The 16,396-nt window shown below is 46.3% G+C and overlaps 1 protein-coding gene across 5 annotated transcripts in view; it reads right to left on the reverse strand.

Moving 5' to 3' along the window:
- Positions 1–16,396, reverse strand: part of ADAMTSL2 (ADAMTS like 2) — a 56,545-nt gene that overhangs the window by 11,627 nt on the left and 28,522 nt on the right. For 4 of the 5 annotated variants that reach the window (XM_050926073.1, XM_050926074.1, XM_050926072.1 and 1 more), the window contains 4 exons: positions 9,996–10,099; positions 7,538–7,664; positions 4,549–4,762; positions 816–971 (listed from right to left, as the gene is read on the reverse strand). In XM_050926073.1, the coding sequence (XP_050782030.1) occupies positions 816–971; positions 4,549–4,762; positions 7,538–7,664; positions 9,996–10,099 (601 nt within the window). The remainder of the gene's footprint in view (positions 1–815; positions 972–4,548; positions 4,763–7,537; positions 7,665–9,995; positions 10,100–16,396) is intronic. The other variant, XM_050926075.1, reaches the window with a different exon arrangement.

Raw genomic sequence — 16,396 nt, forward strand, 5'->3', positions numbered from 1 at the left:
AAAGGGAAACGGGCACAGAAGGAAAGCTGTAGCCCTGCTGTCACTCCACTGATGACTAGCCCAAGGACGCATAGAACAGGGGTGACCAACCTGTGGCTCCAGAAGTTAACATGCGGCTCCTGGCATAGGCACCAACTCCAGGGCTGGAGCTACAGGCGCCAACTTTCCAATGTGCCGGGGAGGTGCTCACCGCTCAACCCCTGGCTCTGCCACAGGTCCTGCCCCCACTCCACCCCTTCCCACCCCCTCCCTGAGCCTGCCGTGCCCTCACTCCTCCCCCTCCGAAGCCTCCTGCACGCCACAAAACAGCTGTTTGGGAGGTGGGGGGGAGGAGGGGGAGGCGCTGATCGGCGGAGCTGCTGGTGGGCGGGAGGTGCTGGGAGCGGGAGCGGGGGAGCGGATGCGGGGCTGCTGGCTTATTACTGTGGCTCTTTGGCAATGAACATTGGTAAATTCTGGCTCCTTCTCTGGCTCAGGTTGGTCACCCTGACATAGGTCACTGACTGCACTGGTAATAGACCCCAGGAGTCCAGATTCCTGCTCTCCTGTTGTAACCATTAGACCTCACAACTCTTGTCAGGATAATAGGGGTGGGAAGAGGAAACTCTGTCCCCACGCAGCTTCACAGAGGTCACTAGGATTGGCCGTGCAGCTGAGAGCAGAATTTGGCCTGTGAACTGTAAATGACACAATCAAGCATTACCTACAATGGTCTCCTTCTCTCCTCGAGCTGCTCACAAACAGCTAATACAATCAATGAACTAGGATCCACTGCTCCCTTCCTTCCCAACCCTCCCCCTTCAGAGGTCACTCACCGGTCCCCAGTCAGACACGGTCCATTGCCGGTCGCAGGGGGGGCCGGTGCAGTTCTTCTCAGCCGGCGGCTTGGTGTTCACATCACACAGCTTCTCATCTTCCGAGCACCGGATATCCCTGGTCACCACGCTCCTCTCGCCGCACCTGGCCGAACACTGGCGGGGCACAGAATGAAACAGGACAGGGTCAGCAAAGTCCATGTACGGCCCTGGCCATGCAACGCAGCTGTTTTCCGCTCTCGCCCTCCTGACATGGAGGAGGAGGCACACGTGGCCCAGGCAGCAGCCAAAGCATCTGGTTTAAGGTGTGATTTATGTTGGCCTTTTTTTATTTCTTAACATGAAACTTTCTAAAAATGCAGGGAAAACATTTGTATTATTCTGCTTGTAAAATATTAGATGGCAAAATGAGCCCTGTGCTGCATAGGCAGACAAATTTGAATGTACAAGAAGGGTTACATCCTGCCTTCATGCTAAGCACAGGCAGGGCTATAAGTGGCACGTCTCCTCTCCACGGTACACACATACTCTCCAGAGTGCTCAAGAGCTCCCAGACAGCTGTCACCTAACTTACTGGCCCCGTGCAAAGTATCTTCAGAGGGGCAAGGTGTTTGGGTTAGAGGGCACGGCCAGCCAGCCAGTCCACCAGCTGGCTGCAGTTCAGGAAACACTTTGCTCTTGTTCGGGGGGCAGCAAAAAATGCACTAAAATACCTCCCTCTGCCCAGTCTTAATATCCTGTTCCCACTCAGGGTGGCCAATTCTTCTCTCAGCTCCGTCAGTGCAACCTCATCCCATGTATACTCATGTGGCTCCCTTCCTATTAATGCACATGTAGCTGCGAGCAAGATTTGGCCTGAAGGCCAACATTTTCCAAAAGTGGCCATGGGGTGCAAGAGCCTCTATTTTTTAGGAGCCCAGTGGGGATGCTTTGGGCCTGACTTTCAGAGAGGCTGTGCACTCACACGTCCATCTGGAGCCTGCAGGTCCAAAAACCAAGGTGCCCAGAAGCTATGGCTACAGCTGAAAGTGTGTCTGTGGTCTACAACTGGTGTGTAATCTCTCTCACTCGCTCGCTCGCTTTCTAAAAAGAACTGGCTTGCTAGGTTCCTTGTCTTTGAAAGTGTTGTCTCCAAACCGCAGCAACTGGGATTTTTATAACGTGAGTAAATCTGGCAACATCCAAACAGTGACATTATTTAGAAGTGGATTTGAATGACAGCAGCGTCACATATACAAATTTGCTCAATACGCAACACGAAGCAGGCAAAAGTGTCAACAGCCCAGTGCTCACACACATGCTCTGACACATTCATCCTCAGATCTCTGAAATGTGCTTTTTTTTATCTCTCTAGCTATCATCCAAGCCAATTTGGCACCTAGCTTCAGATGCTGATCCAAACTAGGTTAGCATTGCTGCTGGCTCCAGAAGACCTACTCCGGGGGATGTCTCAGCAATCTGTCCCCAGCACATGCTGGAGGAGTAGATGGAATTCTATAACATACGCCACTTCGGTTTGCTAAGCTAGTCAAACGACAGCATCAGCACATGCTTGGGGAGCTTTTCTCTATTGAACTGGAAAAGTCAAACAGCCTACAAAAATAAAAGAGCCCACCAGACTTTCCACTACAGAGAAAAAGCTACTTACCACTGGCAGTCAGTGTAAAGATGGCCCTTAAAATATCAGCAAGAGGCCTTTCAAGTGTCTCCTGGGAGAAAAGAGGTCAAATTATCTGTTGGTGTAAACTGATGCAGCTCCATTGAAGTCAGTGGAGCTGGGTCATTTGCACCAGCAGACACTTTGGCCTGGATCTGTGTTTGTTCTGGCTTAGAAAGGGGCCTGGATTAATTTGTCAGCAATAACGTCTCTTAAGGAAAGCCAAAACTCATACTTCAGGACACAAACTAATCAGCCCCCAGGTCAGGCAGGAAATTAGTCCCCTCCCCATGTGCAGCAGTGTATCATTGTCAGCTGTGTTATGGGACTGCTTAGACATCCTCTGACACATGAGTTATCAGCCACTGAGCAAGGCAGGATATCTGACTCACTGATCAGCTGTCTGAACTGGAAGGGTAAACTCCTGTGTTTCCTTAGGATCCTTGAGCAATTGGACTTTGCTGTTTTTCACTCCTGTGCAGAGGGACCAGTACTGTGACGTCAAGATTTAAAAATTGGAAAAAAAACCAAACCCTTAAGAGTTAGAGATTATTTTCCATCAGTGTGTGTGAGCATGACTGCACTCTTGCATGTGTGTTTCACACATTTACTGAAAATCCATGCGAGAGCCCGCTCTCTATTACTTGGGTGTAAATCCATGACAACTCCACTGAAGTCAATGCAGTTATTCCAGATTCACCCTGAGACCAAAATCTGGCCCTGGGCCCCCAAAGAAAGGACACTGGTTTTATCATTTAAAGAGTTTTATGTTAGAAAGTTAAATACTGGAATGCTGGCAGATATTCTCTGGCACACAACAGGATGGAGTGGTTGTAAATTAATTCAAAAGATCTCTACTGGAGGAGAGAGAAAAGGATCTATGAAGCCTAGAGACTGACCCATCTTGGGAACGACTTCGCAGCTAAAAACATTCCAGAATGCCTCTGCCATGCCGCAAAGGTTTTTACATGTAAACTGACAAACTAAGATGAGAGAATAACTGTTCCACATTAGACATATCACAGAAACATCTTCCAAGTGGTTTGGCAATGTGCTTACAGCAGAACTATGAACGTTTAATGTTCTGCATGGTGCAGTGAAATCTGATAGGAAGAAGAGACGTCTATAAGAAAATATCATTGTTTATGAGATGCAGCCTCCTCTCCACATGTTTATTGTTATTTTTCAGGCATTCAGAAATGTATGAGGCACAAGTGTTTTTCAGATTTCATTGTGCCAGATAAGAAGCAGGATTCGCAGGAGTTGTTCTCCTAGTGGAAGAGGATAGGCAGGGAGTGGCATGAGCAAATGCAGAATCAGACATCAGCACCCTTTTCAATAGTCAGCACACAGGAAAGTCAGGAAAGATGAAGGAAAGACAGGTGTCAGCCATGCTAAGGTTCTGGCCTGACCCAGTAAGGCCGTCCTTATATCCCACAGCCACTGAGCAGCTGAACACGGTTCCTGTGGGAGAAAAGTCCTCCTGTTTAAGAACTAGACTCAAAATCTAAAACTCTGACTAGGAGCAGAGATGCTCTCAGGCTTGACCCAAACTCCTTGGAGTTCAAGGAGTTCAGAGGTCTCGACACCTGGTCTGAGGTCATCCCTGGCTAGGGGTTTGCAAAGGAGAGACATAATCATCTCCAACAGTGAGCTAAAGGAAGCTTGTGGGGATTTACGCAAGCCATGTCCTGTGAGGTGGAAAGAGGCACTGTGGAAACATCTCCACCCCAAGACCCCATTTGCATGATGGCCTCATTCAAATGGGAACGCTGGGAGCAGGTCTGGGAGACAGTAGTTAAAACACTAGGGGCTGGTCCACGGGAATGCTCTTGCCATTGCTAGCACCAGCAGCGCCACACCGGGGGTTGGTTTTAAGAACAATGTTAAGATAGTCCTGGTTTATGTGGCTCTGTGTGGAAGCCAGTGGATTTGCATCTCAGTTTTCAGCTCTGCATCCCCTTCTTTTGGGATCTCAAAGCAAGGCAATCATGTACATAGCATGTGGGGGCTGATCCCTAGTAACTGCTGCCTGCTGTCTCCCCACAAGCTGCCAATACTTTTCTGGGGATTTACCTCTGACCACTCGGACATTTCCCACTGAGGCCCACATGCTGGGTTCTTGCAGATTTTGCGTTCGTCCGGTCGGGTAATATCAGCAGATTCGCACAGATCGCTATAGACAGAGCTGTCGAAACCAGGGGAGATCATCTTCCAGCATCGGACGATGCGAAACTGGTATCCTTCCCCACAGGTGCGGGAACACTCACTCCAGCTACTTGTCTCCCACCTGCAAGGAAGCGAGAAAGATTCTAACTGGAGTATTCACAATCTGAATGGGAGACGTGCAGTAGATATGAGCGTAATAGTGGATTAGGAAAACAGTATTCTGCGAAGGTTATCAGAGCTCGGCAATGGTTCTTCGAGGCTGTCAGTGACCCTGTAAATGGTAACTCTCCTACGGAGATTGTTGCAATAGGCACATTCTGTAACAGGGCTGTAAATGTCTCAGATATATCCATACAAGGTAGGATTAGGTGTTGCTGTGCGTCAATCTACTAATATTTCACCCTGGAGACCTGAGTTCACATGAACTGTAAGATGCACAGACACTCCATAACAGACGCCAGAACAAAACCCTGAGATAGAGAGCCAGATAGTTCCATGTGAAAATGACCTTTGTGGTCTCAGCCTAGCCCTAAAAGGACATACATGCAAAGCACATTTCCACACAGTTGGCTGATTCACTTCAGAAGTTTTGAGATAAATGCATTACTGTTGCTGACCCAGGAGTCCATGTCTGGACTGTGAAGGGACGTGTGTGCATTGCCCACCTACAGCCGGTATCGATGTCATATCCCAGGCCTTCAAAAGCACCAAGATTTTCCCCTAGTTTAAAGAAAATACTTTAAAAATGTCTAAAATGGGAGAAATAAACTGATCACCCAGCTCATTATTAAACAAGCTTTGGATTTATCCCTGGAAGTCAATAGGAGGTGGGGATACCACAGAATCTCCAAGAACTGGACCTTCATATTTTGCCCTGGAGTACACTTAAAAGAGCTGCCTAGGTTACGTGCTTCCTGACCCAATACCAGAGAGAACCCGCATAGCTTTCAAAAACTACAGTAGGCACATTTATCCCAGGTTTAACTCCACTGACATCAGAAGTCAGTGCTAAGCTAATCTGGTTGATTGGTTATATAAACACATGCACAGGACAGGGCTGTATCAATCAATGAGTATAAGCACCGCTACGATGCTGGAGGTATTTTGATGAAATATGCTTTGTTTTGAATGTAAAAATTGACCCGTTAGGAAAGTGAGGGGGAAAGAAGTGGTTCTTGAGCAGTGGTTTTCAGCTGATGGGTCATGATGTCCAGGGCAGGGTATCACGAAGGCAATCAGGAGGTCACATGGTGTTGCGAAACTCTCGCTCTTCCCCCCCGCCCCCGAGCTCCCCACCATTATCCCTAAAGGTAAACAATTCTCCATCAACCTCTTGAATCACACACGCAAAGCAATTATCTAGGCTTACCACTGAGACATTTTTACCCTGGCTTTTATAGTAAATATATATGGGGTCACAAAAAGTTTTGACTTCCAAGAAGAGTGGCCAACCTGAAAAGACCAAGCAACATGGTTCTAGAGCATTAACGTCTCCAAGCAAAAAGGTCACTGTGCTGGATACACACTCCAGGGGTCACATATTTGCTTCAGGATGTAAGCTCCGGTGCCAGGAGTGGGGCAGCTCTAAAAAGACACTGCACACATAGAAGTGCCACTTACATTCAGAGGAGACACTAAACCAGTTAGCAAGACATAGGCACAGTGGGGTGGGTGAACATGGCGAGCCTCAATATCCTTGGTCCAGAGAGATTTTGCCATTGGAAAAGGGGAGTGTACCCACACACTCCCAAACACACACACCTTTCCAAGACAATAAACCCGGCATCAATTGCCAAAATGCTAAACTTCCCCTTTCCATGCGTTTGCAGGTTTATGCAGAGCTCTGACACGCTCTTGCCTAGTTTTGTGGTATTTCAGCAACAAGGCACTATTACAGGACGTGCATCGTACAGTTTTGCTTCTTTTCACTTTGTGCCGCCTATAGTACAACAAGTAACATTCCTTTCCCTGCCTGTTTTAGTCCTTTTCTCTTTGACAGGCATTGATCTAGCCACCCATAACTTGCGTTTCTAGCGAACCTTGAGAAGAACAAACCCTTAACGTTTGAATCTGGATTGGAAGCTCAACTTCCCTGAAACAAAAAGATCTTTGGATTTGGGGTTCCATTGCAGAGACAGATCCGAACCATGCCGTTCATATCAGGAACTGGGTCAGAGTCTGAACTGTCCCAGAGTTTGGGGAATCGAACCCAGGGTTCGCACTTAGACCCAATGCTGTTGCTGATGCGTCTCATTGTGCACTAGCATGATCACTGATGCTAGCAAAGCTCTGAGCATGTAACACATGTTGGCTGATTCTGCTTCCCCTTATAAGAGTGGAGAATGAAACTGGTCTAGGTTCTACATCAACAGGAGCTGTTGTTTGGGAGCAAAGTTGAGTCCTGCCATGCGAGTCACTGCTGGGAAAGGTGCAGGAGGGGAAGAGGGATCAGGAAGCCTCCTTCCCTTATACCATCAGCCAGGCAAGGCCCTTGCACAGTGCTCCAAAGAACTCTAATTTCCCAGCCTATCCACCATGTCACCACAGGAGCAAGGCCTGTGGTGCAAGAGGGTTGTCCCGCCCCTGACTAATGCAAACATCCAAGGATCAATAAAGCATGTTTCAACCTAATTCACTGTGAAGAATCTGGCTCTGACCAGAGAGTTCTTCTCCACTTTGCTGTGCTGGCCTGGGAAGGAGACAGCCCTTGTAATTAGAGATGGGCCCAAACCCAAATCCCAGATCCAAACACCCCAGAAACTTTGGGGAGGTTCCGAACTTGGTGGCTTGGGCCCATCACTGCTTAAAACCTAGAAGAGAATCCTCACCAGCTCCAAATAATTCTAAGGAAGATAAAATGTATGGCCCCGTGAAGAACTCCTTACTGATATAGTACCTTGGCTGGCATTCTCTTCCAGCACAGAACTCATGGACAGGCTCGGGACGGGTCATGGCATCACAGTACGTATCATCCACTTCGATCCCATCATAACGAACACACATTGCATATGTGGACATCACTCCTATTTTTAAAAAAAATACACACACACAAAAAGCATGCTTGGTGATTTTTACACCCAAACTGTTTGTGAGCTGCATGTTCCAAAATATCTTTCCAAATTAAAAGTGAAGGGCCATGACCTGAGCTGACAGTCATCAGGGATGCTGGTGGCAGAAAGAGGATGGGACTGAGGGAGTGGAACAATGGAGAGTTCTTCCTGCCTGTATGGAGCAGGGCGGCCTTGGGGATGCTGGGCGTAGCACACTTTGAAGTTCTCCTTAGTGCTGTTCCAAGACAGAACAGCATGACACCCCAACCAGGACTTGCGACCAATGCTAGCATAGGTGCAAGATGGTCAGGGGGTCTCACCATGCTGCCAAAGGCCTGCAGGCATGTTAGCAGGATCCCTCCCTCTGGCTCTCAAAAGAGTTTTAGATTCTTATTCTGGCCAGTTCTTGTATGGGTGCACTAAGGGGCTGGGGAAGAGGTTCCCATCTCCCTCCCTCCACCCAGTACATCAACACAATTCGTGCCACAATTGCACCTTACTGCCTGCAGGAGATACACAGTGCACTTGGCCTAGTATTGGTTCTTACAAGATTATTAAAAGAGGAATCCATCCCCCCTCCCCTGTTTAAGCACAGAAAGCAGAATGTCATCATGCTGGGACTTTTTCCCTTCCAGCCTTGTTAGCCAGAATAAATATTGTTCAGTCCTTTCTGGGACATGGCTTGGGCTCAAGAAACTAATCTGACTACAGGTACTAAGAATTCCAGCTCTTCCAGCCAGGTTTCTGAAACACAAAGTTGCATGAAACTAAAAGAAACCTACCAACTCCTGACACTGCAGCACTCCTCTGCAACATGTCAACAGAAAAAGGTGAGGATCAAGGAGTGGTTCGGATAAGACATTCCCCACTGGCTAACGTTTGGGTCGGGTCGAAAGCCTGCCTCAGCTAGGAGACAGCTGTTCAGTAGGACTCACAGAACTCAAGGACATACTTGAACTTTGTGGGTTCCAGGATTTTGAACTGAGGAACCATTGTCCACATTCCTGGTCCCTGTACATTTCATAGTAGGGCCATAGCCAGTCGCTCTGGTATGCTTACAAAAAGATCTGTGCATTCATTCCCTTAAAAAGTCTCCCGCCTAAAATTTTATTCCTCTCTTTTTTTCATACGTAATTCCAGAAGCAATGAAGTATCTGGATTATTTTAATTACTGTAATATGTATGAAATGATACAGGCAAACGCCACTATCAGATGATCATTCTACCTATATGCATATTTCAAGGCAAGTCATGGATTGGTCACAGGCCAGACCTATTAGCAACGTTACTCTCCATCCCTCTAATCAATGAAATGTGGAGATCTGGTCATTTGAAACTGTGCCTTGAGAGGGGAATAGGGGGAAAGATGGTGGCCAGATTCTGAACTCATTGATATCAATGGAATTACTCCAGATTCCACCCAAGTAACTGAGATCAGACTCGAGGACAGGAAAGAGAGAAACAAAATAAACTCAAACAACAAATGTTACTTTGTTTTCTGCCACAGCTGTACAGTTTCTCTGTCAGAAAGAAACGGAGCCTTAGAGTTTAAAAAGAAAAAAAAAGCCAGGCACATGGGTTTCAATCATTCCACTGGCAGAGTGGCTCAATTCAAGAAACCAGTATGCGAAAACTTGGTGCAAGCTTTATGATCCTGCAGGGCACCATATTCTGCAGTGTAGCCCTGCTGGGCTAGTAAATTAAGAAAACGTTTAATCAGTACATGAAAGGGAACTTTTAAAAAAATCATACAAATGTTTCATATAAAACGTGCTGTGCGGGCTTTGCCTGTATCTATTTAGAAGTGTTAAAAGCATATTGTTAGGATTGGTTTTAAAATAAGTGACACATTGCAAGGAATGAGCTGACAGTGGAGTGGAGATGGGTACTATTTTCAAAAATCCCTAAATGACTCAGAAGCCTAGGTGTCAATGGGAAGGAGGCTCCTAAGTCACCGATGCTCTTTTTGAAAATGTTGCCTGCTGGTTCCTGACAGGGCCTGATTTTCCTCTCCCCTGCATTTACACCTGTGCAGAGTGAACTAAAAGTACTATCAGGTCAGAAAGCGGCTCCCCATGGACACGGGTTCCTCTGCACAGATCTGATTGCAGGGTCTGGGCTTTAGCAGATCAGGGCAACTTCACCTGAGGTCTGATGCAAAGGCCATTCACTCCAGTGGGCCTCGGATCAGGCCCCTAAACATTACCAGGTTCTCCCCATCTCTAACAAACACAAAAGCGACTCACTCGGCGGGTGATCTCAGTACTTCTGCAGAGGTTGAATTTGGCTGCTTCTGATAACTACCTGTGGTGCATGTAGAGCTGCAGGGTTCGTGGGAGGAAAGCTTCCACCTGTACATGTCAGCAGCACTCACACCTTGGCCCTTTCTTAACAACTTCAATCTGTTTCTAGCAATAAGCAAAAAAAAAAAAAAAAAAAAAAAAAAAAGCGTTTACAAGGAGAGCCTCATATGTCACATCAAACACTCAAACTGATTCGGTTGCGGTTTGGTTGGGTTTGGGGGGATTTTGTTTCGGTTTGGCTTGGTTTGGTTGGTTGTTTTTTGTTTTTTACAACATACCTGTCCTGATCCCCAAGTAGAATCCCCAGCCTGGTTAGAGGCAGAGCTTCCACTGTCTAGAAATAGAGAGAATGGGATAAAAATACCCACAAGTAGAAACAGTTCAGAATTTAACAAAGTTTTGCATTTTCTGCTCAAATACACCTGACCCTAAATATACAGTAATTAAAGGTGCAGTATCTCCTTCCTGGTGATATCGACATGAAATACAACTATGCCATGCTCATTACTACTGCTCAGATATGGTACCGCAAACAATCCCTATACAGACTTGAGATTTTCAAATCCCACAAATTTACTGTTTTCAGAAACCTAAATGCTGAATAGTACTTCGCTCAGACTGCTTTTCAAAACAAACCTTGGCTGTTAAACATACAGGCATTCCAAGTTCATATTTGCCTCTATGTCACGCTTGCTCAATTATTTATATAATGTACATCTCTTAGGACACGATATTCACAAATATAATGTTATTGGCAAAGGAATCATAAATTTCTCCTGGTATACATACAAGCATTTACAAAACCAAGAATCACAACCTCATTGCATAGGTATATAATGTAACATTATAATGCATCAGGGATACTGCACCTTTACAACAATCAAATCTTAAATACTGCACTCATAACTTTGTTTAAACCCTTGAAATTGCTAGCGTGTTTTAAAATTGTATATACGGTTATATCCTGATCTCCAGCTGTCTCGGGCCTAGCAAGATATGCAGCTTGTGTGATTTCTAGGCAGCAGAAGCTCTGAAATTGCCTTATTTATGCATTCATGAGAAAAGTTCACGTCCATTCTGTCACATAAAAGCTTTAAAAGGACACTGTTGAGTATTTTTATAGTCTCCCTTTTAGACGTATCCTCCTTTCATTGTTAGTAATGACCTCTTAGAAGAATTAAAAACAATCTCATTTTCCCCATTGATTTTGCCTCTGTCATTTTGGCAAACAGTCGCTTCCTGTGTTTGAAATGGAGCTGAAATTAACATGGCTATTTTTGTTTAAAAATCACAACCTTGGCTTGCTATAAATAATGCTTTATCTGGCCCAAACAGCTTTTATCGCCGACCAGCATCACCCATTGATGTCAACGCAGTCCCAACAACTGTCTTCTCACTAACTACTGCTTGTTGAGCCAGCCAGAGGGGTGAGGGAGGACGGGGAGGGAGCATAAAATGATGATTTTTGGTAGGACCCATAAAAATGGTGGCCAGTGTCTGTCCTTTTATGTTTTTATAATGTATCTGGAGAAAGATAGCACCACCTATATTCTTCAGGCCATATTCTTTTCTCAGTCACACCAGTGTGATTCCAAAATAACTCCAGTGACTGGGGATCCCTTTGGATTTTCACCCGTGTCGCTGAATTCATTGACTTCAAAAGGGTTACCCTACCAGCAGTTCTCAAACTTCATTGCGCTGCAACCCTTTTCTGACAACAAAAATGATTACACAACCCCAGGAGGGAAGACTGAATCCTGAGCCCGCCCGATCCCTGCTGCCTTGGGCAGCAGAGGAGAGGGGGGCAAAGGTTGAGCCCCACTGCTCCGGGCAGGGGAACCAAAGCCAAATCCCGAGGTCTTCAGCCCCAGGAAGGAGGCCTGTAACCTAATCCCTGCCACCCAGGGCTGAAACCCTCAGGCTTTGCCTGTGGCCCCAAGCCCCAGCAAGTTTAATGCCAGCCCTGGTGACCTCATTAAAACAGGGTCCCAACCCACAGTTTGAGAACCCTTGCTCTAGACTGAAACTGGAATAACTGAGTGCAGAATTTGACGTTTGGAATATGTATGGCATTACTCTCGTCTTCCTCCTACACACACGCATGCACAAAATAGGCTGGTATCACATTTGGAGACTAGAACTCCCCCTCAACAGTGTCCCTTTAATGTATGTGATCGGAACTCAAAGAGCTTCTTCTACAAGTAACGATGTTGCAGAAACAACTTCTAGACAAATTCGACAGTTCGTCATATGGTAACAGTTAATTCCCTTCCCATTTAGAACACAGACATAACTATTGTTTTGTTTTCTTCTAAATGCCAACAGCAGTGAGTCGTTATACAACCAGGCTGGTGTTTTTTCTAAATTATGATGAATATTATGGGTTGCACTACGGTCACCCATTTTCCTCCGCCTCAGAGCTTTTGTGTCCATGTTTCTGAAGCAAGCAACAACAACAAAAATTAGCACCAGCCCCTTTCTGCAACAGGCCAGGCGCACCCATATGAGCTGCTTTCCTGGGGCCACAGAAGCAAACATCTCTTTCTGGCAGAAATTACCATCCTGGAATCTGTTATTGTTTTGGCTGCCGGATTCAAGCAAGGGTCTCTGCAGCAGAAGAATAACCCCCACAACTACAAGTGAATGCAGAGGCTTAATATTCAAAGAATTTGGACTCATATTTTTTGCTTTCTAGTCCAGATTTTCACACCAGTGCAAAGTGAGTGTGAAGTAGATTAACCATTCCGATTTAACAGCATTTTGCACCTACTTTGCACTTGTGAACTCGACTGTACAAGAAGCAGATCAGTGGGGATTCAGGCCCAAGATGTTATCAGCCAGCAGATATGGGTCTGATCCTGCTGCCGCTGAAGTTAATGAGATAGGGCTCATTGAGAATCAGATACCTGTATATTTTATTGGTACTAATGGAATAATATGGATTAGGTCCATATTTTTTTACCTTCTCTTCCAAAAGAAAATCAGAACAGTAACTGACCAAATTCTGTTCTCAGCTCCAACTGCGTAACCCTTTCAGCTTCAGCAGAGAGCAGAATTCAGTGAAGAGGGACACACGTTGCCCCTGGGAAAATATACATAAGGTTTGCCAATAACCTGTGTTTTCACTTGCAGACTTCGCTAGGAAAGAAGTGTGGTTTTAACATGTGTTAAAACCCTCATACAAATAAGGCAGTTGTAGTTTAACACATTAACTGGTGGAGGTCAACACCCAGAGAGAGGCTGGGTTTACCTGGACCAGCAACACTTATTAAAACTACAGTTGTCTGGTCTATATGTGAACATATGGTCTAGTGAACATGTTAAAAATACACTTCTTCTCTGAGTGTAAGCATGGCCACAGAGTTCCCTCTGCTTTGCTCTGTCGGGAGAGTGAATTTCCTAACCCACATGGAATTGGCAGAGGTCTCTATCCCCTGAGCCTGCAGCTGAACCAAGATCTCAGGACAAACATAGAATACAGTTGTTCCCTTCCTCCACTATAGCTGCACCCTTCCTAAGCAAGCCGTGACATCACGCAATCCAGGGATCACAACTCCCCCTAAGGAATAGTCAGTACTGGGTCAACTGACTACAATTCTGCCTGGATCTGAAGGGAGCAGGCTGCATAGAGTCACTGCTTCCCGCTTCCTCTTGTCGCTGTCCTCTACTGTGGAGCCCTGGGGAGTGGCTCCCAATTGCCAGTGACTCTCCAGCATAGCTGTAGATCTCCATCCCCGGCAGGTTTGGGGCCAATCCCTCCATATTCTGCTCCTGTCTGTACCCAAGTGAGGCAAAGCTTTCAAGGCTCCAGCAGTTTTACAACAACAAAATTCCAATTTGCCTTCTGCCAGCTTTCCTTAGCATCTCCAGAAACTGTCCCCATCAATTATACTCTTTATCTGTTCGATCCACCGTCCTCTGGACAGTGGATTTATGCAGTACATGATGTGCTGAGATGCACTGGAGTGTGGTCTGGCCTTTTCTGGCAGAGCTCACTTGGGTACGCACACACACATGCTATAGTTGGAAGACCAAGTTGCCAATTATGTCATAAGTACCCTTTGAACAACCATGCCGGAGAACGATGTTTCAGTGAAATGTGTGAAAATATTTTTTAAATGAAGCACTCACTTTTTTTTCACTGCCTGCTTCCTAAGGAGAGTGCTTGGGGCCAGAGCCTAGCTGTGTGTATTCAGCTCTGCACTGCCCTGGTGGCACAAAGCTGCCCTACCTCTGGCCTAGCTGGGTCTCTGTGGCACTCCTAAGCCACCCCTCGCTGCCAGCACACGGTGTGGCTCGTGAACATTTGGCATGGCTGTGACATCCCTGTGCCCTGACAATCTATGGCTGTCAGAATGGCCCTAGGGGACCACAAGTAACTGGCACAGTTGAAAGTCAGCCCAGTGCAAAGCCAGACAATGATTAGCGGGGCGGGTGCGAATGATATCTTTCTACACTCCCAGCATGTGCCGAGCCCAGTTCAGCCGCCACCCAGAATCAAAGCCTTTCAACGCCCAGGTATAAACACTCAATCTGAGAAAACAGTAACTCATTTAAACCATCAGTGACTATTTTGTTCTGAAAATTAGCATTTTGCTTCAGTTCAGTGGGAGTGGGGGAAAAGGGAACATTAATAAAGGACCTTCTAGGAAAACAAGTGATGTGGGGCACCCTGTTCAACAGGATTAACCCTTACTAATGCTGTCTTTGGGGCAGGGAGGGGAGAACAGACAGTGTGTTTTAAGTTCCACAGGTCACTGGGGGCTTTCACAGCTGATATGCAGAATTCTTTATTTTAGGTGCCTATATGGTCCCCTGTCTGAATGTGTTTAAAATTTACAGCACCCTTGTGAGGGCCGGGCAGGGCTATCATCCCCATTTTACAGATGGGGAACTGAGGCACAGAGAGACTAAGAGACTGGCCCCAGGTCACACAAAAAGTCATCAGTAGACCGGGGAACGGCACCAGATCTCTCAAGTTGCAGACGTGCACCATAACCACTGGGCCATCCGCTCGCTCCAAATCATTCATCTTTAAATTATAGGCCGCTGACACTAAGTGACGCTAGTCCGGTTTTGCAGAAAGTGCTCCCGAAACACACAGCGTTTTCCTAGGCAGCACAAGAGAAAGTCCTTGCAAAGCCTTTTCTACGCCAAGGACTGAATAAAGCTGATAGACTTAACACCTAATGTAACTCAGCAGTGTTGTAAAGCTCTTAGCAGGGAGCTCGCTGGCATGTGTGTTTGTTTTAATGGTTATTTCTTGGGCCTAAATATATTGACATGAAGATTGCAATTCCACAGAGCACTTCAACTGTGCCTTCAATCCACAGACCTACAGCCACTTCGAAAGGTCAGCATCACTAGCCCCAATTTACAGGTGGGGAAACTGAGGCAGAGAGAGATGAAGTAACTTGCCCAAAGTCACACAGTAAATCAGTGGCCGAACCAAGAACAGACATCCAGACCGATTGTACCCTGTGTCTCCGGAGGGTGCAGCACAGACAGCACAATTGAGGAGGAGGGCAGGCAAAGGTCATTTGAATCCACTTCTTGCCTGGGGATTCTGGACTGCTCCAGGAGCCAAATAGCCTCTGGGATAAATCTGAACTGTCCTGGAGGTGCTCTAATTGATGGCAGCATCCTAAGCGCTGCCTATCGGCTGCTTTGCAGTCCAGAATAGCCCAGAATCTCCCTAGTTGCGTATGCTGCAGACACCCTCTCCTGTTCCAACATACCCTCTTGTGTCCCTGACCCTACCTGCAGCAGCTCCTGCACCAGTGGTTGTGAGGGGGAATGCAGGACCTCTTATGAGTGCCTTATGGTGTCTTTATGATCAAGGAATTCACCCCTTTGTCCCCTTGCTCTACAGTTCCAGCCCCAGTGCATCCCTACAGCAGGGGACAGCATCTGCTGCCAGATCTCCCAGCACATAAAGTAACTGTAAAGAAGGCAGTGTGCTCACTAAGATTGGTGCCAGTTTTACAGTAAATTGTACCGTTTCTCTGTATTGTTAGCCCCAAAGAGAACTAGCTGATAATTTAGTCCTTATGGGGAACTGCTCTCTTAGTAAACAACTTAACAGGGGGAACTGTGTGTCCCCAAATGCCCCTTAATCCATGCCCTGCCTGTCTGTACATATAATTGTTAAATCCACTCTATGCCTTGTTTAAAAACCAGTAACATTTCACAGTACAGTCAATAGGAAACACCAACTCAAGGGGCTTTGTAGTTCATGCCCCATATTTGACCTAGCTCAAAACAAGCAGCCAGTAGGGAGTGTTTTCGTATTCTTAATAAATATCAACTAAACACCAGTGCTTCTTCAGCAATAAATTAAATAAAAGAAACAAACCAACCTATTTTTGTAGGACCTGCACAAAAGCTGTTACCCTCCCCCCC

The sequence above is a fragment of the Gopherus flavomarginatus genome, chromosome 17 (genome assembly GCF_025201925.1).
Source record: "Gopherus flavomarginatus isolate rGopFla2 chromosome 17, rGopFla2.mat.asm, whole genome shotgun sequence".
Classification (NCBI taxonomy): domain Eukaryota; kingdom Metazoa; phylum Chordata; order Testudines; family Testudinidae; genus Gopherus; species Gopherus flavomarginatus.